Source organism: Apium graveolens, chromosome 4 (genome assembly GCF_009905375.1).
Source record: "Apium graveolens cultivar Ventura chromosome 4, ASM990537v1, whole genome shotgun sequence".
Lineage (NCBI taxonomy): Eukaryota > Viridiplantae > Streptophyta > Magnoliopsida > Apiales > Apiaceae > Apium > Apium graveolens.
The window spans coordinates 65,722,030-65,747,040 of NC_133650.1; the positions used below are offsets into that span (position 1 = coordinate 65,722,030).

At 35.2% G+C, this 25,011-nt stretch overlaps 3 protein-coding genes across 4 annotated transcripts; 2 read left to right on the top strand and 1 right to left on the bottom strand.

Moving 5' to 3' along the window:
* Positions 1-10,170: 10,170 nt before the first annotated feature.
* LOC141718030 (uncharacterized) lies at positions 10,171-14,483 on the top strand. Its single transcript, XM_074520363.1, has 4 exons — positions 10,171-10,351; positions 13,323-13,430; positions 13,785-13,849; positions 13,957-14,483. The coding sequence occupies exons 1-4, from the start codon at positions 10,259-10,261 to the stop codon at positions 14,102-14,104; spliced, it is 414 nt and encodes a 137-aa protein (XP_074376464.1). The 5' UTR covers positions 10,171-10,258; the 3' UTR covers positions 14,105-14,483.
* Positions 14,484-14,859: 376 nt separating this feature from the next.
* LOC141718029 (protein WVD2-like 7) lies at positions 14,860-18,196 on the top strand. Of its 2 annotated transcripts, none has more exons than XM_074520362.1 (9): positions 14,860-15,046; positions 15,167-15,718; positions 15,881-16,200; positions 16,304-16,363; positions 16,482-16,556; positions 17,215-17,317; positions 17,417-17,479; positions 17,563-17,676; positions 17,810-18,196. In XM_074520362.1, exons 1-9 carry the CDS (start codon positions 14,978-14,980, stop codon positions 17,945-17,947), a joined length of 1,494 nt encoding a protein of 497 aa, XP_074376463.1. In that variant the 5' UTR covers positions 14,860-14,977; the 3' UTR covers positions 17,948-18,196. The 2 variants fall into 2 exon arrangements, with proteins under 2 accessions (XP_074376463.1, XP_074376462.1); XM_074520361.1 differs by having other exon boundaries at positions 14,863-15,046; positions 15,881-16,213; positions 16,305-16,363.
* Positions 18,197-20,312: 2,116 nt separating this feature from the next.
* On the bottom strand, positions 20,313-22,185 carry LOC141716755 (succinate dehydrogenase [ubiquinone] iron-sulfur subunit 2, mitochondrial-like). The gene is made up of 2 exons (XM_074518938.1): positions 21,554-22,185; positions 20,313-20,658 (listed from the first exon to the last, which is right to left on the bottom strand). The coding sequence occupies exons 1-2, from the start codon at positions 22,183-22,185 to the stop codon at positions 20,484-20,486; spliced, it is 807 nt and encodes a 268-aa protein (XP_074375039.1). The 3' UTR covers positions 20,313-20,483.
* Positions 22,186-25,011: the final 2,826 nt, after the last annotated feature.

Sequence of the window (25,011 nt, forward strand, 5' to 3'; positions counted from 1 at the left end):
TAATTAACCCTAATTCTAAAGTAGAACAAGAGGGAGACAACTAATTCTCTCAACCTCTTCCTCCTCCATCACATTGTACTCTTGGTGAATTACGGTGGAGTGATTCACACTTGAGGAGCGGCTGCTAGGGATTTCCGTTCATCGTTCTTGGATCGCTATTAAAGACCTCCATCTTTCCATTAACGTAAAGTTTCTTAAGGTAAACATACTGAACTACGAATTAAATATTATTTTTCGCATGGATCCTGTGGAGGGTTTTGGTTTTTTTTAAGATTTAAATTTACGTTTTCGTTGCGTTTATGTGCTAAAAAATATTCAATGGCATCAGAGCTACTTGCGAAAAGTTTTTAATTCGTTTATGTGTTTAACTGTTTTCGATATATGAGCATGTACGTGATTCGCCATGATTTGATGTTGATATAATATGCTTATATATGTATGGTTTTGAATATATGATATTCATGTGAGTTTTATAATCATAAGATGATTATGTAATCTGTATATATACTGATATATACATGATTTATGTTTGTTCTAATTATGAGAATCATATTAGATACGGATTCTGAATTGGCTGCTGCAGATTTGCTGAAATCTGGGTCTGGTATCCGATTTACGCAAACGAATACCCTATTCCATAGGTAAACGAGCGTCTGAACAAAACTGATAGCTAAACTATCAACGACTCGTCTGTAAGGCGTTTGACCTCGTTTACTGCCCGTAAACAGTGATTCTTATTTTTCTGATTTGATTCTGATTTTTCTGATTTTTGTCATATTTTTTTTATGATTAGATCATGGATAATATGATATGTTAATATCAGATTATGTGTTTTAACATGCTTTTATGTGTTGTATGAGCATGGTGGATGGTTATGGCCTTTCGACCTTAGTGTAATGGTTTTGGTTTTGGTTTTAAATATGACTTGCATGTCGTCAATCTTTGTAATCATAAATCTCGAATGTAACTCGAGTTATTCTTGTAAGTTCATTAGATTAGTTTTACTTTCAATTTATGTAATGTAATTGAAGACTCAAGAGGCTATCCAATGGAGGTGATACAAAGAAGAAGACGAGGCATACAAGAAGTCTAAACAAAGAAGAAGACTTATGTAATAAGTAGTTGTATTTATTTCCATCACCATATTAGATTGACCTTGATCTTTATCATGAGCTTGATAAAGATCACATAGGATGGGGCCATAACCAAACACATTTACTTTATTGCACTTTATATTTACTTGTTTATTTAATTTTATATATGAGATATATGCCTATGTTTACCATGCGATGATAGATTTAGGTGAACTTAAATCAATATAAGGCGTGCTCTAGAAAATCTAGAATAGGAATCGTTTCTAGCCTTAACAATAATATTATGAATACAATCATGAGATTCTTGTATTTATGAAACACGTAATTAAATATGAATTTTCAATATTGAGAGAAAGGACGATTCTGTCAAAAGCAGATTTCTATATGTAAGAAAGGGGTATTAAGTGACGCCTCTTGACAATGCTCCCCCCGATCTGGGAATCATCTAATTATCGATTATTGATTTGAAATATTTAATTTAAAAGGAAGAATCTCTTTATAATATTATTATGATTGTAACATAATATAATCCCTCTAAAATTAAATAATATCAAGTAGTAATTGGCCAATGACACAACGGGCTTGTGTCGGTCAAAGCCTTCCAACATGGTAGAAAGTAGTTCTTATTTTTAAATCATTGTCGTTTCGTGCTACATCCGAGGGCTTTGATTTCGAAATAAGAAATACTTGTCTATTATATAAAGATGTGTATATTGAATTAAAATCTAAAGGTCGTTACGTGCTACAGCCGTGGGCCGTTGGAGATTGATTCAATTGTACGAAATGTTGGGTTAGACTTGACTTAGAATATTGAGTTTGTCGTGCTACAGCCGTGACTCAATTATTCAAGAGGCTAAAGTTTTATTAGGGAATAACATAAGATGTAATTGACAAGAGTTGTCTGCCTATTGAACATCACATGACGTTTCGTGCTACAGCTGAGGTTGTGTGATGGAATGTAGGATCCCTATTCCCACTAGCATTATGAACGCTTAATTTTCACTTAGGGGTTGTATAAATTAGATAAACTAGTAGGAGCCACTTATGAATAAAGACCCGATTCATATAGTGTTTTGAAATGAAATTGAATATTTGCTAAGTGTTGTTATGTGTTCATCATTTACAGATTTACTATATTCGTTATGTCTTCTGCACTATCACTCCGGAGTATACTAGATGCTCACAAGTTGACTGGTCCTAATTTTGCTGACTGGCTTCGAAACTTGAGAATTATTCTCACGGTTGAGAAACTGGAATATGTGCTTGACTCGCCTAAGCCTACTGAACCTGCTAGCGATGCACATAATGATGAACATGTTGTGTATCGTAAGTGGATAGATGATGCAAATATTGCTCAATGCATCATGCTAGCTTCCATGAACATTGAGCTACAGAAGCAACATGAGCATATGGATGCTCACACTATCCTTATGCATCTACAAGAGTTGTATGATGTGGCAGGGAGGACAGCTCGATATGAGATATCGAAGGAGCTGTTCGGTTGTAGGATGTCTGAGGGATCATCTGTGAATGACCAAGTACTTAAGATGATCAATTTGATTGAACGTCTTGGACAACTTGGTTTTGCCATGGATGGGGAGCTGAGCCAAGACTTGGTCTTGCAATCACTTCCGAGTTCGTTCTCGCAGTTTGTTGTGAACTTTCACATGAATAAGCTGGATGTCAGCCTGCCTGAACTCCACAACATGTTGAAGACTGCGGAATCGAATTTTCCCCCTAAGAAGAGTTCTGTTCTTCTAATTGGTGAAGGTTCAATTCCTAAGAAAAGGAAGAAGAACCCTTCCAAGAAGAAGAAAGTAGGTGAGAAAAAGCCGGTTCCACCAAAAACTGAAGACCCCAAGAGCAAAGCTGTTTGCTTTTACTGTAACAAAGTGGGGCACTGGAAGAGGAACTACAAGGTTTACCTTGCAGAATTGAAGAAGAAGAAGGGTAGTTAGACTACCGCTTCTGATTCAGGTATGTTCATGATCGAAGTTAATATGTCACTAAGTCAAATATCTACTTGGGTATTAGATACTGCATGTGGTTCTCATATTTGCAATTCGTTGCAAGGACTAAGGAGAAGTGGGACTCTTGAAGAAGAGGAGGTGATTCTACGGATGGGAAATGGAGCAAGAGTTGTTGCTGAAGCTGTAGGATCATTTCATTTACATATGCCTACGGGCAAGACTATTGTTCTAAATAATTGTTATTTTGTTCCCTCGATTGTAAGGAATATTATTTCTATTCCATGTTAGACTTGGCTGGATTTTCATTTGTTATTCAGAATAATAAATGTTCAATTCTTAGAGATAACATTCTTTATGGAAGTGGTATTTTAAACAATGGTCTGTATGTATGTGACATAGAGCATAATTTACTACAAATTAAACATACTAATAAAAGAAAAAGGGATGATGAAAATCTCACTTTCTTGTGGCACTGCGGACTTGGTCATATTAGTGAAAATAGACTACGGACATTGCATAAGGAAGGGTTACTTGACCCCTTTGATTTTGAATCATATCCTACATGCGAATCTTGTCTATTGGGTAAAATGACCAAATCTCCATTTAGTGGACATGGAGAGAGGGCTGCAGATTTGCTAGGATTGGTACACACAGATGTATGTGGACCAATGTCTACGCAAGCCATGGGTGGATTTTCATACTTCATTGCTTTCATAGATGATCAATCTAGATTCAGATATGTGTATTTGATGAAACACAAGTCTTAAGCCTTTGAAAAGTTCAAAGAATATAAGTATAAAGTGGAGAAACAAACCAAACATAGTATTATAACTCTTCGATCAGATCGAGGTGGTGAATACTTGAATGGAGAGTTTCTAGCTTATCTCAAAGAAAATGGTATAGTCTCCCAGTGGACTCCTCCATATACTCCACAGTTGAATGGGGTATCTGAAAAGAGAAATTGAACTTTGTTAGACATGGTTCGATCCATGATGAGCTATGCGAATCTTCCAGTATTCCTGTGGGGTTATGCATTGGAAACCTCAGCATGTTTACTAAATAAGGTGCCTTCCAAATCTGTTCCTCAAACTCCATATGAGATATGGAAGGAAAGGAAACTGAGTCTTAAACACGTTAAGATTTGGGGATGTCCAGCTTATGTCAAGAAAGTTGACCCAGATAAGCTGGAATCTCAATCTGTAAAATGTAATTTTGTGGGATATCGTAAAGAGACTTTAGGGTATTACTTTTACACCGATCATCGGGTGTTTGTCTCCAGACATGCTACCTTCTTGGAAAAGCAGTTTATCCTTGAAGGAAACAGTGGGAGCAAAATTGAACTTGATAAAGTTCAAGAAGCACAAACTACTACGGATCAAGTGGAAACACCTGTTCAGACTGAACAACCTTCTGTGGAACAGCCCATTCGTAGGTCAGGGAGAGTGTCTCGCCAACCTGAGATGTATTATGGCCTTTTCATTGAGAATGACAATGAGTTGCCAATCATTGATGATGACGACCCTGTGACCTATAATAAGGCTATGAGTAGTGTTAACTCAGAGAAATGGCATAGTGCCATGAAATCCAAAATGGAATCTATGTATACCAACCAAGTATGGACTCTGGTTGAGGCGCCTGAAGGTGTTAAGCCTATTGGGTGCAAGTGGGTATACAAAAGAAAGATTGGAGCAGATGAGCAGGTGGAGACCTATAAGGCCAGGCTCCAAAAGGATTCAGACAAAGGCAAGGGATTGACTTTGATGAAACTTTTTTGCCTGTAGCCCTGTTAAAATCAATTCGGATTTTGCTTGCGATTGCTGCTTACTACGACTATGAGATCTGGCAAATGGACGTGAAAACGACCTTCCTCAATGGAAACTTGAAGAGGAAGTGTATATGACACAGCCAGAGGGTTTTCTTTCCAAGGGAAATGAACACCTAGTGTGTAAGCTGCTGCGAACCATATATGGTTTAAAGCAAGCTTCTCGTAGATGGAACATTCGTTTTGATGAGACAATCAAAGAGTTTGGTTTTATCAAAAATATGGATGAACCATGTGTCTACAAAAGGGTTAGTGGGAGCGCGGTAACATTTCTTGTATTATATTGAAAGAGGAGGCGTCAAGAGAGTTGACACACATAACAACGTAGCAGACCCACTCACAAAGCCACTTTCTCAAAGTCACTTTGATCGTCATAAAGACAAGATGGGTATTAGATACCAGAGTGATTGGCTTTAGTACAAGTGGGAGATTGAAAAAGATGTGTCCTAAGTCCAATCATGTATGATGATTTAGGAATAACTTTTATGTAATCTGTTTTGATTTTATTGATATTAATAAAAGACTTGTTTTGGTTTTATTGCGGGCTTTATCTATTTAAGTGTTTAAATAAGATATATCATAGTTTAGAGTAAAGCTTTTTATGGATTATGATGAGATCATAATAATGAGACCTAAAAGATGATAACTCTAAACTTAAATATTTTCTGGTCGTAGGATTACTAACTGGTAACTAGTAATCCGCAAAGATCGGTACATACTATGCTTGCTTCATTATGAAGGATGTCTGTTCTCATAGACATTTGTGTGGTGACACTATAGCTAGTATGTAGGTGCTTATTATAGAATAAGTTCACTGAACATGACTCACACAGCTGAACAACTGATGGAGTTCACTCACGTGTCAGCAGTTGTTCACATAGTGATAGTTGTACAAGTATCCTTAGACTTGAGGTCATCATAGTCATCTTGTGTACACTGAACTATGCTTTGGTTTAGTTCTTAGTCTCCAGGGATAATTATAAGGGCTCTACTGGGTATAGAAATTTGTACACGAAGATAGTGTATGATCAATAAATGATCTACCCCTTCCAGTGAAGGAAGAGAATGTTCAATGCTGATCCACTTATGCTAGTTCAGGAATCTCTAGCCAGAGTGAATGAAATTAGAAAGGAGTTTCTAATTTACATTAAATAGAACTAAGCATAGTGAATGGGAAAGCAAATGATTAAATAAGATAGGCTTGACACAAGTTCCATGCCTTGTATTTAATTGTGACATTACAGGGTAGAAGGAATTGATTGTACGGTAACTACTCACTGAATAGGTTCTTGGTATTCTAAGCAGTGAATTTGTATTATCCGGATAATCGCGATATGCTGAGAAATATCCCTCACGATGTAGAATAAGTATGATTAATTTATTAATCAATCATATTTAATGAATTAGAGAATTTATATAAATAATGATAAAATAGTTTTATTATTATTTATTTCTACAACCGGCTTAATATTGAACCTACAGGGTCACACCATAAAAGAGAATGATTTAATGGTGGAGAAATTAATTAATAATGGCTGGTAATTATTTATTTGTGAAATAAATAATTAATTAGCAGATTTAATAATTGATTAAATGAGATTTAATTAATTATTAATATTATTAATTAAGAATTTAATTTTGGAAATTAAATCAAGTGAGAGAATTATTTTTCTAAAGTGTTTAGAAAAGGGATTAATGATTAATAGGTGTTTTAATTATTAGTTAATTGCTTAATAAGAATAATCAATTAGAGGGTTAATAATAATAATATTTTATGGAAAATTTTTAGCTAAAATTTTTGCCTATAAATATACTATTATAAACCCTATTTACCTCAACCCAAATAATTAACCCTAATTCTAAAGTGGAACAAGAGGGAGACAACTAATTCTCTCAACCTCTTCCTCCTCCATCACATTGTAATCTTGGTGGATACCGGTGGAGTGCTTCACACTTGAGGAGCAGCTGCTAGGGATTTCCGTTCATCGTTCTTGGATCGCTATTAAAGACCTCCATCTTTCCATTAACGTAAAGTTTCTTAAGGTAAACATACTGAACTACGAATTAAATATTATTTTTCGCATGGATCCCGCAGAGGGTTTCGGTTTTTTTTTTAAGATTTAAATTTACGTTTTCGTTGCGTTTATGTGCTAAAAACCCTTCATAATTGTGTTATAATTGATCTTCTCTCCATTGGCTACCACAATGTTAAAGGGTGAGCATGGATGTGTTTTGAGTTTTAGTTACTTTGCTAGGTTGAGTGAAATAAAATTATAAATGGAACCACTATCCACTAGTATGTGCGTATGTTTGCCCTGAATAGTGCCTTGCCGTTTAAGAGTGCAAACTCCATTTGACTCATTCATAGCTTATAAGGAAACCTTGTCATCACCTTCTGATTCTTTAGTTGTATTGTGCACCTCAGTACTTTCACAGAAAATTGTTGTCTTCTTCATTTTTTTCCCAGGACACTCTTCCTTATCAAGCATCACAAATAACTTTTTTTTTTGCATTTGTACCTAGGTTCGTATTTACTATCAGAATGATAACATAGGCCTTTCTGCCTTTTCTCATTGAGTTCATCCAATGTTAACCTTTCGAATCCTTCACTACCAAGAGTTCCAGAACTTTAAGTGGTTTCTGGAGTGTTTGATGGAGCAGAGTGGGTCAACACAGATTTTTGATAGTTATTTTTCTAATAGGAGGAACTGGAGGATTTATACCTTATATCCAACACATTCAAGAAATTTTCCTATTCATTGGCCATATCTCTTGCTTCTTGCAAGGTTTGTGATTTTTGGTTGTAAGGGTATTGGAAAATTTCTTCTTTCAGCCCACCGATGAAGTTATCCACGTAGAAGGATTCTCTGTGAAATCCCTCCCCTATCATAACATAGATTCTGAGCTCATCAAATTGATTGATATAATCATCAACCTTCCCATTTTATGTTAACTTGTTAAATTGACCAACTATGTTTTCATATCCTACCTTGGAAAATTTGTTGCATACCAGGTTAGAGAATTCTGACTACAAGAAGTTATGCTTTTCTCATTCAACATTCTATACCAAATGTCAACTTCTTCATTCATATGAAAGGGCAACACAAAGCACTATGGCCCTCATGTCATTGGTTTAGTTTAACTGAATTTTTTTTCACACTTGTTTAGCCATCCCATGGGATCCTTTCCTTAAAATCTGGGTAAATCTAGTTTTTGGGTTTTGTAATAGTTTTATTCATTGGAATTCAACCATGAACCATTCCGAGTCTGTTGTGTATGTGTGATGGGAGTAAATTGAGAGAATGTGGCTGTCTGTTGAATTTGAGGTATAGGAGTGTGGGGGACAGGTTGGTGAAATAAGGGTGTTGAGATGGATTTTTGCGTAAAATGGGGATAAAGAGGTTGGGCAAAGGGGTTTAAGGTGGATTGCATATATTGTAACTAAGACAAGAAAGGGTTAGTGAGTGGGTCTAGTACTGTTGTTGGAGTGGGAATCAGTATATATCTGTTTCTGGTCTAATAGAGGTATGTATATCTTTGGTGTCCATGTCCAGTGATTGTGGTATTGGGGTTCGGTTTGAATCTCCTTTCCAGTTGATATTTTTCATAGCACTTAGATCTTCAGTATCAAAATGACTACTAATGTTTGCTAAGTGTGTAGGAGGTTGGGGTTGAACACTTATAGGGGTGTTATTTTCATGGGTCTTGCAGGTTGAAATAGCATCAACTTCAAGGGTTTTTCTTTGTTGAAACTTCATCTTCATCATTTCAGTTATTTCATTTATACGTTGATGCATCTCCTGTTTTAAAGCTGCTATATGATTCTTCACTTCCCTCATTTGAGCTTGATTGGAGATCTGCACCGCCTTAGCCGTACTTATCTTGACTTCCAGGGTGGTGATTGATTTTTCATGTTTTTGTAAGGTGGTGGCTAGAGCCGGCCAAACGAGCGGGCCGAGCGGGTCGGGCCGAATTTTGGACGGGCCGGTTCGTTAACAACTGAAATCGTGAACGGCCCGCGAGGATATACGGTCCGGGCCGAGCCGGGCCGAGCCGGGCCGGTTACATAGTTGGACTACTCGTGAACGGCACGCGAATAAAACGGTTCAGCGAATAGAGGCGAATAGGCGAATAACAAATTGATTAAACAGAATAAAAAAAGAATTTGTATTGGCTGGAAGTAGGCGGTTAACCGCGAATTGCAGTTTGCCCATCTTCTTTCTTTTTCTTATTTAATAAGTTGTTCAACATAATAATATTTATTATTTAATTATGTAACTTTTGAAAAATTCTCAGTTTGTCAACATAATAATATTTATAATTAATTATTTTAATATGCTTACAAAAAAATCCAATAATTAACAAAATATTCGAATAATTACCCGAACAAGAAAATAGAAAGAAAAAATTTAATTAAATCAAACTGTAGCACAAGAAAATTTAAACACTATAAGAAGATTAAAAAATTCAAAATTTTGCATAAAAACAGAAAAGACATCACTCTTCTTGTTCAAAAACAGATGTAATGTCACAATTATACTACTAAAAACCATTAAACATAAACCCCTGTAATGAATAATTCGCGGGCTGGTGGCCGGTTAACCGGGAATTCGCGTGCAAGTCTCTGTCTATTCGTTGGCGAATTAACAGGTTCGGGCCGGTCCGGTTCCGGGCCGGTTACGGTTTTCAGCTTTCCTATTCGTATTCGGTTCGCTGTATTTACCGGTTCGAGTCGAATAATGATTCGGCACGTAGCGGGGCAACTTTTACGATTTTCTGGCGAGCCGAGTAGCGAACGGGCCGAGCCAATCGCTCGTTTGGCCGGCTCTAGTGGTGGCCTTGTCTTTGTGTGTCATTTTTGTGGCCAAGAACCGATGACTTTGATACCAATTTGTAAGGTTTTTGCTTAAGATTTGTTTTTGGTTTTTATTTGTTATCCGAAAGTCCTTCCCTCAATTTTATATTATTATTTTAATAGTATTTAATGTCCATGGAATTTTTTATATTACATAAAATGGTAAATTTTGATTAATATGTTAGTATATTATATGTTTTCTGAAAGTTTAGAAAAAATTACGAGATTTTGAAGAATTTGAATCAATAAGAATTTAAGACTTTATTCAAAAAAATTCAAACAACTCCACTAAAATTAACATAAAATTAAAATATATAACAATCATATAAAATTTATAAATTATTATAAATCCTGTAATATCCGAATCGAATAAACACCTGTCTCAAATACGTGATATGCAGAAATTTTATACGGTGAACAGGCCCAATACCCATGCCCAACAAAGATGAGTCATAAGCAGTTTGAAACAAAATTACAATTGGAACCTGTTCAGAACTGAAGAAGAAGAAGAGGAATAATGAGGCAGTTTCAGAGAGCTATACAAAGATACATACACACGCCCTCCAACTGCCCTCGTCTCACCAAGCTATCTCTACAACCTCCCAAGTCTGTAAGCTCCTCTCTCTCTCTCTCTCTCTCTCCCTCCTTTTCAAATTTGTTTGCTTTACAACTTCAAGATTTCACCTTTACATTACCTCTTTCTTTATTCTTGAAATGTGGTTGTCTCTAGCTGATATATGTATTTTCTTATGAATTTATGTGTAGTTATTTTGTGTTTTCTCACATACCCATTTCATTTATTCATGTTTTGAACCTAGAAATGAGGTTTAGAGGAGAAATTAGTGACATCGATTTGTTTTTCGAGTTCTTTTTATGTGTTAGTTAATACTATGTTTATGTTATTATGTAAAGATTGAACTACACTAGTGATTCAGTATCGTTGTAGAAACATTGATTATCTTGTTGATTTGACTCTATTTCTTTCTTCCTTGTGTTCACAATGAAATATATTTTCCGAGCTAATGTTCAAAGATGTTGTAGAACTATAGGAAGTATAAGTTTGTTGCATGATTCAGTGAGGGGCAAGGCAACCATATACAAAAAAGAGAGGGAGTGGCGAAGTAAAAGACCAGAATTGAGCAAAATTATAGACACTAGTCCATTTGATTAAACTAACATGCTTTATGCACAAGATATGCTTGGAGTGTCTTGTAGTTCAGATAAGAAAATCAGTTGCACATTTCCAACTTTCATTTAGACCATTATTAAGTTTATTATTGTTAGAAATTCATAGTTATCTTCATTATTACCTCACAATGTCCCCTAGTTGCGGAAGTCACTGTTCAAGAACTTTAATCTTTAGGTATAAGTTTTACAACCAGACGACTCATAATTAAACGAGGGAGATTCCTTTTGCCTGTTACACATTTGCTCATGGAAGAGAATAAATAACAACAGTCTTCTTTGACAGCAACTTATGTGGAATGATGGCTTGTGGAGGAATTGATCATTAATATTTATCTTATTCTTCAAGGAGAATTTCCAAGAAACTAAGCATCGTTTGTTGTACATATTGACTACCGGTGTGCACAACAAGTTTTGAATTATTGTGTTTTTCAGTTCATGTGTAATCTTTACATAGTAATTCTTTTTCCCTGTAAATGAACTGGAGTCTCTGCTACAAATCTAGACTTTTTTGAATAAATAAGTTACAGAATCCGTCTGAACGCAGTGTTCTAAAAACACTAAGCAGCCGAAGGACCTTTTATCGTCTGAGTGGCCATTTTGTAGTTTTTTAAGCGCCGCCAAGCGGGTCACAATATACATATACATTCAATTTTTTTAATACTGGTATATGCAGAGTAAAAACATAGAACAATTAAGTAATAACAATCCAAATATAAAATGTTTTAAACTAAAAAAATGTTTTTTTTTATTTCTAATCACAGTTATACTTTTATTTATAAGAAATATTTCTATTTCGAAAATTAAAAAAATCCGAAGTCTATAAACCTCTTTGACCACTTAATCCGCTCGGTAGGCTGTTTAATCCTAAAAATGCTTAAAGACCTGCTTTGTAGAAAACCGAAGAATTTTATGGTCCGGTTGTGCTTAAGTGTCCACTTAATCCACTTTCTAGAACACTGCTCAAAACTCAAAAGTGACTCATCTCAGATCTATGCACATAATCTCCATCACATTCTCTCTGCTGGAGCTGTCTTCTTGGAGAGGCAACTTCACTACCAAGAGAGATTGGTGTTCATCTCACAGATCATTACTGTTGGAAGTTACATTTAGATTTCAATAACTAGATACTGAAGGTTTTTGGACTTGGTAAGACTAAAACCTAATATATAAATTGTTAAACCAATAAAAGAGGGTGTGATGCAACAGGGGAGAGGGATGATATGGCAATATCATCTACCTTTTGGAAGTTAGAGACTTCGTTCTTCAACCTACTAATTTAGCCTATCGCTCGAGAAGTCTATTAGCCGGTGCTTGTTTTACCAGAAAAAATGGTCGTGATGTCCCTTTATGGCCGGCGTAATCAGTATGGAGCCGAAGGCGAGGCTACTAATAGAATAGGGTTGTTCCAACTCCTCTACTGTCCAAAACAGGCCGTGCTCGCATAACTCTCATTGAGATATGTAGTAAGTAGTAACTTGCCATTAGTGCCATATCTTCCATAACCAAGTTGTGTACTGTCCGGTTTGCAACACTCCTTGTTATATATAGCAATTCTGGTCTAGGTTTGCCTCGCATATCGAACAATCAATTTTCAGAAAAAAAAGGAAATCTCCAGTCGGCCCTTAAGGAAGGTTCTGGATTTACCAGTTGACCTGTTTCGGGTCTGGCTTCTTTTGTTGTCTCCTTTTGGAGAACAACTGGAGGAGCCTCGGTATACTCGAAAGAAAAAAAATATTTTTAATACGACTTCTACGTATTCCTATGAATTCCGCAGCAGAGTGCTTTTCCCATGCTGCTATCTGCTCAACAGAAGTATTATTTAACATTCACGGAAGTAAACAACTTAGTTGAGAGCTCCGCGACAGCTTCTCAGTACTGATTCTTATGGACTTAGCACCAACAATGAAGTGAACAGCCCAACTTTGCCAAATGCACTCATCCAAATCTAGTTCCCGTAGTGTAGAACACTAAGTAAGTTGACTGACTTATTCAGGACGTTAGGTCAGTTCACAAAATCATAAATATCTCACCCCAACTTAACATTTGTCCCGGGCTCTACGTTGAAAGCTTCTACAGTAGAACTCATTCATGTTTGGTTCTAAATTTCTTTTGTTAGATCCCTAGTTTAAAGTTTAAACACCATGGATCTTAGTCTGCAGGATTTGCAGCAGCCTTTTAGCACCTACTAGTGGTTTGGTTCTCTCATCTAGAATAGTGATTGTTGCAACTGTGATTAAAATGAAAAGAATCAGGATATTCTTTCTATTAGTATGATGATTGTTGCAATTTTGATCAAGATGTTTAGTTTGTTGTAGTATCAAAAATAATTACTTCTTATTGACCGTTATTGTAATTTTGGGATTGATCTGCCTGGGTGTACATTTTTGTGCTAGGTAGAAGTGGAATATGCCGATGGAAGCGTGTACAATTTGTCAGCCGAATTCTTAAGAATATATAGCCCAGCTGCTGACAGTAAGATCAGATCAGTTGGAGGTGAAAAGGTAATTGAATTTCTGCACCGATCTTGTGAGCAAGCATGATAAGGTTCTTCCATTTATACGATTGGAATTTATAGTTATTCTCCCTTAAAGTTACTTTTATCATAAACTTTTTGGAAGCAATTTGACATGGTAATTGTTTCAAAATTTGGAAACCAATCCAGGTAAAGTGTATTGCTTTAAGCAGCCAGCTGAGGTTTTGGGATGTTATACGTGTTTATATAGATAAAATTACCAGGAAACTTTGCCTTTTATATATTTATTTATGTAAATGGCATCAATTATGTCCTCTATGAGAAAATCTACTTAAAGTATACTTAAGGGCGTGCGTACTGAGTTATGCCAACCCTTATGCAGGTGATATTTGGCCGACGCCATGTGTGTATCATGTCTGGTGAACCTGTAGGAAACTATGGGATAAGGTAATCTAGGGCCACTTTTGCATCGACAAGACAAGTATTAACTATGGGATACTTAATATGTCGTGTTTCATATTCGATGATTATGTTTACTTTGGTGGCTGTTGTAGGTTGCTTTTTGACGACCTTCATAAAACTGGGATATACACTTGGGATTATCTGTATCATATTGGGAGCAACAAGTTTACACTGATGAGAAAGTATATCAAAACGCTGAAGAAGCATGGACTGAGCCGGGATCCACCTAGAAGAAAGTAGTGGTCAAGTCAATAGCCCATGATGCATATGGTTTCTTTACAATTCTACTTTGAGCTGTAAACTTAATGAATTGAAGTAAAAATTACAATGAAATGGAGACTTCCATTCAACTGAATGCGGGAGACATACTATCACTAGAAGAACTACTCATAGTATTGGCAGAGAGTAACATGTATACGGAATTATCAAAGAAGAAAATAGTATAGTGAGTGTTGGACACACATGGTGTGTGTGTTTAGCTTTGGCTGTCCAAGCAGTTAGAAATGAGTATGATGTAACTGGGAACAAAGTGAAGTTGGTACAACCAGTTCAGTCTGTTGGGAGGTGACCGTGTCATTGTGTTATTACAAATCTAAAAGATTAGCTTTAATTAGAATGATTATTATATCTTGAACAGTTATACTCGTAAACAATGACTATTTTGGAAATAAATAAATCTGAGATTAGTGATTGAAAGTTATGTCTTTGATCATCGGTATCTCACAAGTCATAACTATTCAAACTCTTGTGACCATAATTACAATCAAGCCCCTGTCAGTTTAAATATAACTGGAACAATGTATTATCACTTTTTCAAACAAAGTGGACCCAGCCCAAGCTGGAAAAAGACTGAATAACGGCCTCAAAATGAGGCACTAACTAGCCCTATGTAACCAAAACCTACCCTACCACATGGTGTTTTAAATTTGTATCACACTTCTCTTTTAGTTAAAGCATGAAAACAAACTCCTTTTATTTGAAATTCAAATGCTTCAAAATAAAGTCCCATAAAATCTTAACTCAAACTTAAGTGTAACGGCTGTTGTAACTTGAGATATATATTTTTAAGACTCTTGTCTTGTTTACTTCTCTGTTCTTGTCTTGTAATAAAAAATGGGAGATGCAGCTTGTGTCATGCATCCTTTTTCTTATACTTCTGGCATCTCTGATGAAACACATCAGGTTAGTTGATCTTTCTTCATCTACATTATTTTGTAAAGTCTTGATCTTTTAGTTATGTTTAGTGTTTTTTGGTAATTCGTGTTTTCGAGAAATGTTAATTGTCACAAGTTTGTTCTGTAGGAGAATCCTTTGCATGCCCTTGGAGAGTCTGTTTCATTTGGGAGGTTCATGACAGACTCCTCTTTGTCATGGGAAAAATGGTCTACTTTTACTCAAAATCGACACGTTGAAGAGGCGGAGAGATATGCTCAACCTGGGTCAGTGGCAGAAAAGAAGGCTTTCTTTGAAGCTCATTACAAGAGAATTGCTGCTGCAAAGAAAGCTGCCGCCTTGCTTGAGGAAGAAAATGCTGCCAATAATACCGCTGAGCAGGAATTTGGATGCATTGATACCAATCCTGATACAGGAAAGTGTAGTCTTGAATCACAAGAACAACTCTTGATCAAGAATGACAGCGAAAAGGAGAATTTTATGGTCAGTGCTAATGAAGATGATTCAAATTCAAATGCAAATTCTGCAATTCCTGATGAATTGGGACTTGAGAAGGTAGCCGTGATGGATATGGACACCAAGGTTTTAGGGGAAATTGCAATGAACATTGGATCAATTGACCCACCAGAGAATCACGAGGACAAAAATATGGTTTCTAGGCTGGATAACTCTTTGCTGAAGGTGAAACTTTTGTTGCAATCGCATTTCTTTTTCTATAATTACTACCTTTCAGTTTTAATAAGGCAAGGCAGGTGACGTGACTCTGATCCTCGCACACCATACCCTGCGATAGTATTACAGGTTGTATACATGCATGTGTTAATGTTTTCAATGCTAATTCAGGATGTTGTACAAATGGAAAGGAAGAAAAGGCCAGTTCTTTCTACTTTGAAATCATCAGTGTTCCGTAAAGTGACATCTACACCTGCTAAATCTATGCCACCACTGCACCCTAGAAAAGAGAACTCTTATACTCCGGCCACAATTAGGTCTACAATGGAGCCTATAGATAAAAAGAGATCAACACCAAAATCTTTGCGCAGGTTTATTAATTTTACTCCGACGAGGAGACCTGAAAAATTATCAACCACAGCTGCCAGAAAGATTGAAAGTTCAGAAGCTGATATTAATATCTACAAGGCTAATAAAGATTGTCCTACTCCATTGAAAACTCCGGTCAGTTCTTTGTTGATCTTCTACAATCAGTTCGGCATTAGATTTGTAAATTATTGAATTAATAATCGTATTTGTATTTGTACATCTGCAGGCACCAATGAGTGGAATGCCAAAACATGCTTTAGTAACACCCTTGACAAAAGATAAAAGGTATATCATTGTATCAGTATATGTTAAGAAAATTGTGTTTGATATTATAAGAGAGGGTTGATTATATTTATTTTTATCTAATAGATCACACCATTTTTATTTTATATCTAATTATCAGGTATAAGGAACTGCTTGATCCTCTAGCCTCTGGCAGCAAAACAACTGGCCCAAAATGGCACCTTTTATCTTCAGTGTTAGTTCTATATCACTTGCCTTACATTATTTAGCTGCATAAACAACGAATGGGCTGTCATTGAATGCTCATTTACACTTAATATTGCACATTGCTAACTATGAGGAAAAAACTTCTATTTGCTGCTCACAAACAAACAGTCTATTGTCAAAAATTCTTGTTATGGTGAATTGCAGTTCGTTTATCCATACTCATGGGCCTCAGGTGAGGCTCGAACCATCTGCTAATCGACCCATATTTGTGTGTTGGTATTGGAATTTCTTTTAACTGGAAACCCGGAGACACTGCCCCATTTTTGGACATGTCATAATGTATATGTAACTGTATCAGACAAAATTTCCATTTTGAAAACTGACGATATTACTCAAACTAACTGTAATTTGGAAACGTCTTTGAAAATTAGGCATATTCTTCTTTTCCTTTTTCTGTTTTTTCTTTTGCGATCTCTCCGTTTCTTCTTCTCATTTTGTTCTTTTTTGCATCACAAATTCATCTCATACGTGGTCTTTTGAATTGGTCAAAGTTTCAATATTTGAGCCACACTCCGACACGGAACTGAAGAGTCGGAATATCAAAGTACTTAATCTTGTAGGTGTAAATTTTATTATAAGAAGGCTCATACCTATTATTACTATTGATGATTAGATTTAAATTGCAGCTGTTCCAAATCCTTGAGTGCTTGTCGTAAAAAACTACAATCTTCGACATTATCTTCTCCTTTTACCTTGAGGACTGAGGAAAGAGCTGCAAGAAGGAAACAGGTACAGGGTCGATTTTACTTGAATGGTATGTTTGCTTGTTTGCTTCTTTTACGAGCAAATAACTTATCGTCTGCAATTATCGATTTTTCCATCTTTCAGAAGCTTGAAGACAGATTTAATGAGAAGGAGGCGCAGAATGTTCAGAGGCAAGCAAAACTGAAGGTGATTCGCAAAGCTCTTGTGTGCGAAACAGCCTTTACAGTAATTTATGGGATCATCTATATGTTTATAATAATCTTTTGTAGGAAAAAGCAGAAATAGAAGTTGGTAAATTTGGTCCAAGCCTCTGTTTCAGAGCCAGACCTCTGCCTGATTTTTACAGGGAAAGAGAAACATCAAAGAAGAAACAAACAATGAAGGTATTGTTTTGATTGCATCATGTATTTGACAAAAAAAACTTGTTTCGAGGCATTTTGTATTTGACAAATATAAAATCTTTATTTCCAAGACAAACAGGAAATTTCAGATAATTTCTTCCTTGCATTACTGCAGACTCCAGAGATGCACCCTCAGCCTCCCAGACAAGTAGGGAAGAAGGCTAACTTTAATTCAATTCAAGGCACAAATCCTTTTACAAAGTCCTCAAGCAACTCCTTGAGGAACTTCTTGAAGAAAAATACTCAAGCATGAGTTCCCAAACAATCTGCATTAATATTCAACACGATGACAAATAACTACTTTGAGTCGTGAAAATCACGCTGCTGGTGAGCTGTTTATCTTTTTCGATGTAATGTGCCGGAATCAGTGATTACTGATTATTCAGTTGTTCTAAACTTGATTTGCCCTCTCTATATAGATCTATAACTATTACAGTGTAAAGTTTGAAGAAAATTTATCAAAGCAACGTAATTACCACTTCCATTAATCTATTTCCATTTTCCTGTGTTGTACTTGACTACCTGGTAAAATATCAATATTTGCATAGTTTATTTCATGTAGACTTATAACGCACATAAAGAACACACGTACGTTAGTAATAGCAATAAATAAAATAAAGTCTGTACAGTCCCAAATTAATAGAGTCGCCAACCAAATGTGCAAGCAACCACATTATCGTCTTCAACCAAAAACCAAACATCAACATCATCCATTATTTCCAATACAATACTCGATATATAAAAGTTCATCTGCTCATCACTCTGTCATTTTTAAATCTTGTGCGGTTGGCTCATACACCTCTCGAACAGAAACATCATTATGAAACCTCAGCTATATAAGCATCATCCTAGAACAAATCGTAATTTTCATTGGACTAATTACCACTTTGCATCCCAAAACTTTGGCTGAATCTCACTTTGGTCCCATTACTTTTAACCTTAACAGTTTGCATCCTAAATTTAAAAAACGATGACTTTTTGCATCCCTCTGACACTTTTGACGTTAACTCAGACATTAACGTTAATTGTCAGAGGGGCATTTTTGGTAACACTTTTATATTTCAATTTGCATCCTAATATTTTCTTCAAATCTCACTTTGCATCCTAGAATTTTGTAATTCGTATTATCATAAAAAATAATTGTAATTTAAAAAAACAATCGAGTTATATTATTTATTATGTTCACATTAGAATTTTAAAACTGGACCATTAGTTAATTTGGTCTAATGTATATAATTTTTTGACGCGGAATATTTATTATTTTGGTTATATTATAAGTTCTAAAAGACAATTTATAAAATTTTACTGCTCACACGAAAGTCACAAAATAATGATTAATTCAGTGTTTTTTTCACAGTTATAATATAACTAGAAACGGAACCAAAATATAGAGAAAGTTGATTAAGAATTTCATAATACGGTATTACTTTATTTACAAAATTTACAAATTATAAAATCATAAGTTATTTATGGATTTAAGTAAATAATATATAATCATGACCGTTTAAATTAATTTTCAAGTATTAGGATCTGACTATCTTTATTTATTCCCATTACGCTTATTTTATTTAACTAATGATTATTTACTCATTTTTCTTAATATAATACTCCCTCGTCCCATAATTGAGGCTATAATAAATCAAAATTTCATAATTGATTTTTAAATTATTTTTTTGTATAAAAATTTGAAAATTATATTTTTATTTAAAAGAAAAAAATGTAAAAAAAAAATTGACACAACTTTTTTTTATACGAGTCTAAAATGCGTGTCGAGCCCCGGTCCCCAATGTAAAGAATTGGGGTGGGGCGGACGGAATATTATACTTCGACTTATTATACTTCATTTTAAATTATACCAAAACTTGGTAAAAGAAAATAGAATTATTTCAGATAAATTTATTTTGTTTAAAATTAATTTTGGGATGCAAACTGTTACAGTATATAGTTATAGACCTATAATGAGATTCAAGATGAAATATGGGGTGCAAACTGTAATTTACGTTTGCATAAACTTTTAAAAATATGTATTACCAGAAATACCGCTCTGACAATAACTTTAACGTCTGATTTAACGTCAGAAACATTAAGCCCCTGTTTGGTTGGAAGAAAATAGAGGGGAGGGGAGAGGAGGGGAGGGGAGGGTTCCTACAATAAAAAATGTGTTTGGTTCATATTTTTATATTTTTATAGGGGAGGGGAGGGGAGGGAAATGAAGGGGCCTAAAATCCCTTATGAGTCTTATTTTGTTTCCTCCCAATTTGGGGTTTTTTGGAGGGGAGAAATTTTATTGACAAAAATAACCTTACACCTTCTTAACACTTACATATATCCTAAAGGACTTATATGTAATTTTAATTATAAACCCCTCCCTTCCCCTCCTGTACCAAACATAAAAATGAGTTAATTCCCCTCCCCTCCCTTCCTTCAACCAAATAGAATTAATATTATATCTTTTCCCTCACCTTCCCTCCCCTCTATTAAAATTCCTTCCCTTCTCTCCCCTCCATTCAACCAAACACAGTCATAATGATGGCGTTTCTAAACTTTGGGGTGCAAACTGTTTTAGTTTAAAATATTAAACCTAAACTGAGATTCGGCCAAAGTTTTAGGATGCAAAGTGCAAATTAGTCTTTTCATTGATAAAGAAGTTGCAGTGATTATGCCCTAAAGTCATAAGCAGCTTTCCTGGATTATTTGAACATTATTAAAACTAACAGCTTGTATCCTCCCCGTGATCATAACTGAGTTATGAATTGTTATTATTCTATTTAAACTTACATGAAATTACTTTATACAGATTTAGCCTCGAGTTTCTTGATGTTGTTAATTTGCTTTCCTGGATTCAGTCCCTTGGGGCAGGCACGGGCACAATTTAAGATTGTGTGGCACCTGTATAATTTGAATTCATCGCATATTGCATCTAACCGCTCCTTTGTGTACTCATCACGGCTGTCCATAATCCATCTGCATTAAAAAAAATTGAAATTATTTCAATAATATGCATGTTTGAAGCTTCTGCAACTTGAAATACTTGATTTGCTGCGCTAATACTATATGTTCCAATTGTAGTACAACATTTCCTAGGTTTGTTAATTAGAAAGATATGTTGAGACCTAGTCGTGATCTAGCAAACTATAAAATGACCTAACTTAATTAGCATAATTTTGGAGAAATATGTGTCTGTGACTGTGCTGTTCAAGAATACCATGGTATATTAGTCCAAGCAGAGGCACAATCAGCACTCATTCTGTTACTGGGGGGCGACTGGAGTAGATCTCCGCCGCTGTTGATGCTTAATCTATTTATTTTTACAAAAATTTTATGGTCTATGGTGTGTGCTTATTATATTAGAAAAGCTCACAAGTTATCCATTCCTAGATGAATTACAGACGAGGGAGAATTAAACCCGGGGAACCAATATAGGATAAGCCTTACCAACTTGGGCCTGTCTAAGAATTATAGCTGCATAAAATGGTGCCGCCCCTTCATGACTCCGTATGTTGATTGAGAAAGCTTAACTACTTAGGATGTGTTATCGAATCTAATTAACTACTTGTTGAAGCTACCGCGCGACTATCAAGAGTTTACTTTTAGATAGATTTTATGTTTGGTATACTTGTATATTTTGCACGTGATGGCTAGTTTCTCCTGGATTAATTAGGCAACTCTTCTGTTAATCATATTTATGCAGTCTGTGAAACATAGTTCTCTTATCGATGTCTAGAGACATTATGCTTAATTAATCTGTTTAAATACAAAAAGCATGCATGGAACTACAGAAGCAGATACGGGCCTATGCAACGCCAAACATATAGTGCAATTTTCAAATTACACATACAGTTGAAAATAAATAACATACCGGTTAGCATGAAGAAGAGCAGCAGGGCCTAAATAAGACTCAGGATTCCACCAATAACTAGGACAAGAAGTACTACAACAAGCACACAATATGCACTCATACATTCCTTCTAGTTTCTCCCTGTCTTTCTTACTCTGCAACACTTCTTTTCCATCTTTGGTCGCCGTCTTCCTCTTCAGCCACGGCTCAATACTCTTGTACTGATTATAAAAATTAGTCATATCGACGACTAAATCCTTAATTACAAACATATGTGGCAATGGTGTTATCATGGTGGTGGAGGGTCCTGATTCAATCTTTGTCAAACAAGCCAAACCATTACAACCATCAATGTTCATTGCACAAGATCCACAGATGCCTTCACGACATGATCGTCGAAAAGTCAGCGTGGCGTCAAGCTGGCTCTTAATGAGGAAGAGTGCATCGAGTACCATAGGTCCACATTCGTTAAGATCGATAGTGTAGCTTTTCATTTCGGGTTTTGTTGGATTTTCGGGGTTCCATCTGTATATTTCGAATGTTTTTAATTTGTTGCTGGTGGATTGCGACGCGCAAGCCTGGAATTTGAGTAGTTTGGATGCTGGCTGTGGCTTATATGTAGCTACTGCTCGGCGGAGTAAAGTTGTTGCCATAGAAAGGTGGAATGAAAAAGTTGATGTTTTGGTGTTGGATAATGCATGAAATGATTAAAATGGTCAAGTGTTGATGTGCAGAGCTGAATGTAATAATATCGGCACGGTAGGGGTAATTGTGGAAACAGAACAGTTGAGAGGCTGTACTTGAAAATCGGGTGGAGAATCCACTTGAACAGCCTGATGTCCAGGGACCAAGGGGTAATATGTTGAAACACCACCTGGACGCCTAGCTAGGTTAGGCTTTCTTGACATTTGGCTTTTTTTCATATCTCAATTTTTCGTCTATCGTATCTGTTTGAAATTTAACTGGGTCATTTGTACTCCTGTTTATTTTATATCTCTGAGGAGAACTCTTAGATCCGGTAAAAATTATCAATTTAGAGAAATTATTATATAAGACAGATTTGTATTTTTTAGTATAGAATTAATTTTATTTTAATTTTATTTACTAATATACATTATACCTTTTATATGTCTATATTCAACTAACTAGAATTATAAAAAAAAAGGATTTTTTAATACATTTCTATACTAACTAACCAAAACTAGTAGTTTCTTGAATTTCTAAAAAATTAAATAACCATTCAATCCCATCCAACTTGAATCTATTCGAGATACCTAAAATTTCGACATCTAGCGTTATTCAAATGTTACAAAGACATTTTTATTGCAACAAAAAGGCGAGCACAAAGATGTGGTGAAGAAAATTCGGAAGATATTAGATAATGTAAAAGTTATTGGACAATCAATCCTAAAACAAAACAAGCTAGTATCATCAAATATTTTTTTGATTCATAGGGGACATGAAATATATGTATTTAATTGAAAGATCGCTTTATGCAAAAAATGGGACCGATATTTAACACAAAAATTTTTTGAAAAAAAATTAGTTATCACAATAAAGGGGTAATTAATTTTTAATATCGATTCCGAGTCGGGACCGGGATATTTTATTAATTTAAAGAAATTTTCACTTTAGAGAGTATCACTTTACAAGATTGTATGTATTACATCTCTTAACTATTTTGATTCCATGAACCCCAATATGCGATACAAATAAATGATTTGTGTAGCTTGATTGGTCCTTTTCTACCAAGCTGTAGATATTAGAAAGCGAAAAAATCTATAGAAGGTGTAACGCCCCCAAATCCGGGGTCAGAGGATTTGATCGTCACGATGAAACCTCAATTCACATTAATCTGTTTAATCAATAAATAAATGCCAGCGGAAGATATTTATCATTTATGACCCCAAACTAATCTAAGATCTTTTAAGGTTACAGTTCTAGAAACAAGAAATCCAAATTCCACAAATAAATTTTCACTTTCTTTTAAAACTCTTTTCAACAAATTCCAAACTCAAAGCTAAACCCCCTAGTATAACTTCGAAAAGAAGTATACTAGGCCCAACTATAAAATACACAACTATAATATAATATAAACAACCTTACACAATAAAACTTACACTTAGCCCGCAAACCTTGGACCAATCACCTTCCAAAAGCTTTTTCTTTGTTTTCTCGAATTATGCAGCTAAACAGCGCAAGTTAATCCTCACTGGAGGTTAAATTTGAAAACAGGCAAGTATGAGCGAAAGAAATGCTCAGCAAGATCATTGTAATATATAGGGTCGTTTTGATATAAAACTGACATCTGCATTACAGCAGAATATTTAAAATCATAATTGTTGAATCATAAAATTTTAGTTGAGGAACCCCAGAATTGATTCCTTAATTGTATTCATAATCGTTATGATATTTTCGAGCGAAATGCTTCGGCAATACTTTGAATCTTGACGAGAATAAAACTCGTAAAACAGTGTTTACGGAAATATCGTAAACCATAATAACATGAAACAATGATTATGGATTGAATCATAAACTTTACTCAAAACCGAACCCCTGAAATTAATACTTATTTTGCTGTCATATCAAATTAGATATCAATACGAACTTTGATGCTCACAACATCCCCTACTGAAGTCAACATCAATCATCTATACTAATACCACCTTTGATATTTAACAACAACGTAAGTATCAACATAAATCAGAATCTGAATCAAAACTGCATTTTACCATTATTCCAAAACAGAAACAGTTGATAAATTATTCCTTATAAGATTATCAAAAGAAATATATTAATTTAGATTGGAATCCTCGAACGACAGTGTGTTGCCGCCGGTGATCAGTCGCGGAGCAACACCGGTATGCCGAAGCATATCCAACTAAATAAATGGGGCACCCAAGGCACATATCGGCCTAATGGTATTATATCCTGTATAATACCTAAATATCCGCTGGACCGCCGCCATGGCCTCTTACGCAACCATCCAATCTTAAAATATTTTATTGAAAGGGGTCATAATACTTGACACCCTTATAAACTTTTATTTCTCCATTACTTGGGCAGGAATACTCACAAAACCAACTCATTTTTCTCAACACCCAAAATATTTATAAATCCATTCATTTGATAAATAAAATCACTTAGCTTTTCTAAACATAGAATAGCAGAAGAGTACTTACATAAAAAGAATCATTTAATTCAGCAATATGTAAAACATTTATCTATTTTGAACTGAGAATAGGAAAAGTAATACTTGCATAATAAGCTTCAAAATAAATATCACTTGAACAATAAGTGATGATAGAGATACTTTGGATTTTAGCAGTTAGTCACACTTGCAATGACGCATCTATTTTGACATTCTGTCTCAAAACATCACTGTCCTTCTTTTCAACACTTCACTGCTATGCTGCTCCTGCGATTGCTAGAAGCCAGATATCCTATACCATTCCACCCCCATTCTTTATCCAATACCT

Coding starts and splice junctions, on each gene's coding strand:
- LOC141718030 (XM_074520363.1), top strand. CDS start 10,259: ATGAGGCAGTTTCAGAGAGCTATACAAAGATACATACACACGCCCTCC. Junction 10,352..13,322: donor CTCTACAACCTCCCAAGTCT/GTAAGCTCCTCT, acceptor TTTTTGTGCTAG/GTAGAAGTGGAATATGCCGA. Junction 13,431..13,784: donor GATCAGTTGGAGGTGAAAAG/GTAATTGAATTT, acceptor ACCCTTATGCAG/GTGATATTTGGCCGACGCCA.
- LOC141718029 (XM_074520361.1), top strand. CDS start 14,978: ATGGGAGATGCAGCTTGTGTCATGCATCCTTTTTCTTATACTTCTGGC. Junction 15,719..15,880: donor TGGATAACTCTTTGCTGAAG/GTGAAACTTTTG, acceptor ATGCTAATTCAG/GATGTTGTACAAATGGAAAG. Junction 17,677..17,809: donor AGAAGAAACAAACAATGAAG/GTATTGTTTTGA, acceptor GCATTACTGCAG/ACTCCAGAGATGCACCCTCA.
- LOC141716755 (XM_074518938.1), bottom strand. CDS start 22,185: ATGGCAACAACTTTACTCCGCCGAGCAGTAGCTACATATAAGCCACAG. Junction 20,659..21,553: donor GCTCTTCTTCATGCTAACCG/GTATGTTATTTA, acceptor TTTTTAATGCAG/ATGGATTATGGACAGCCGTG.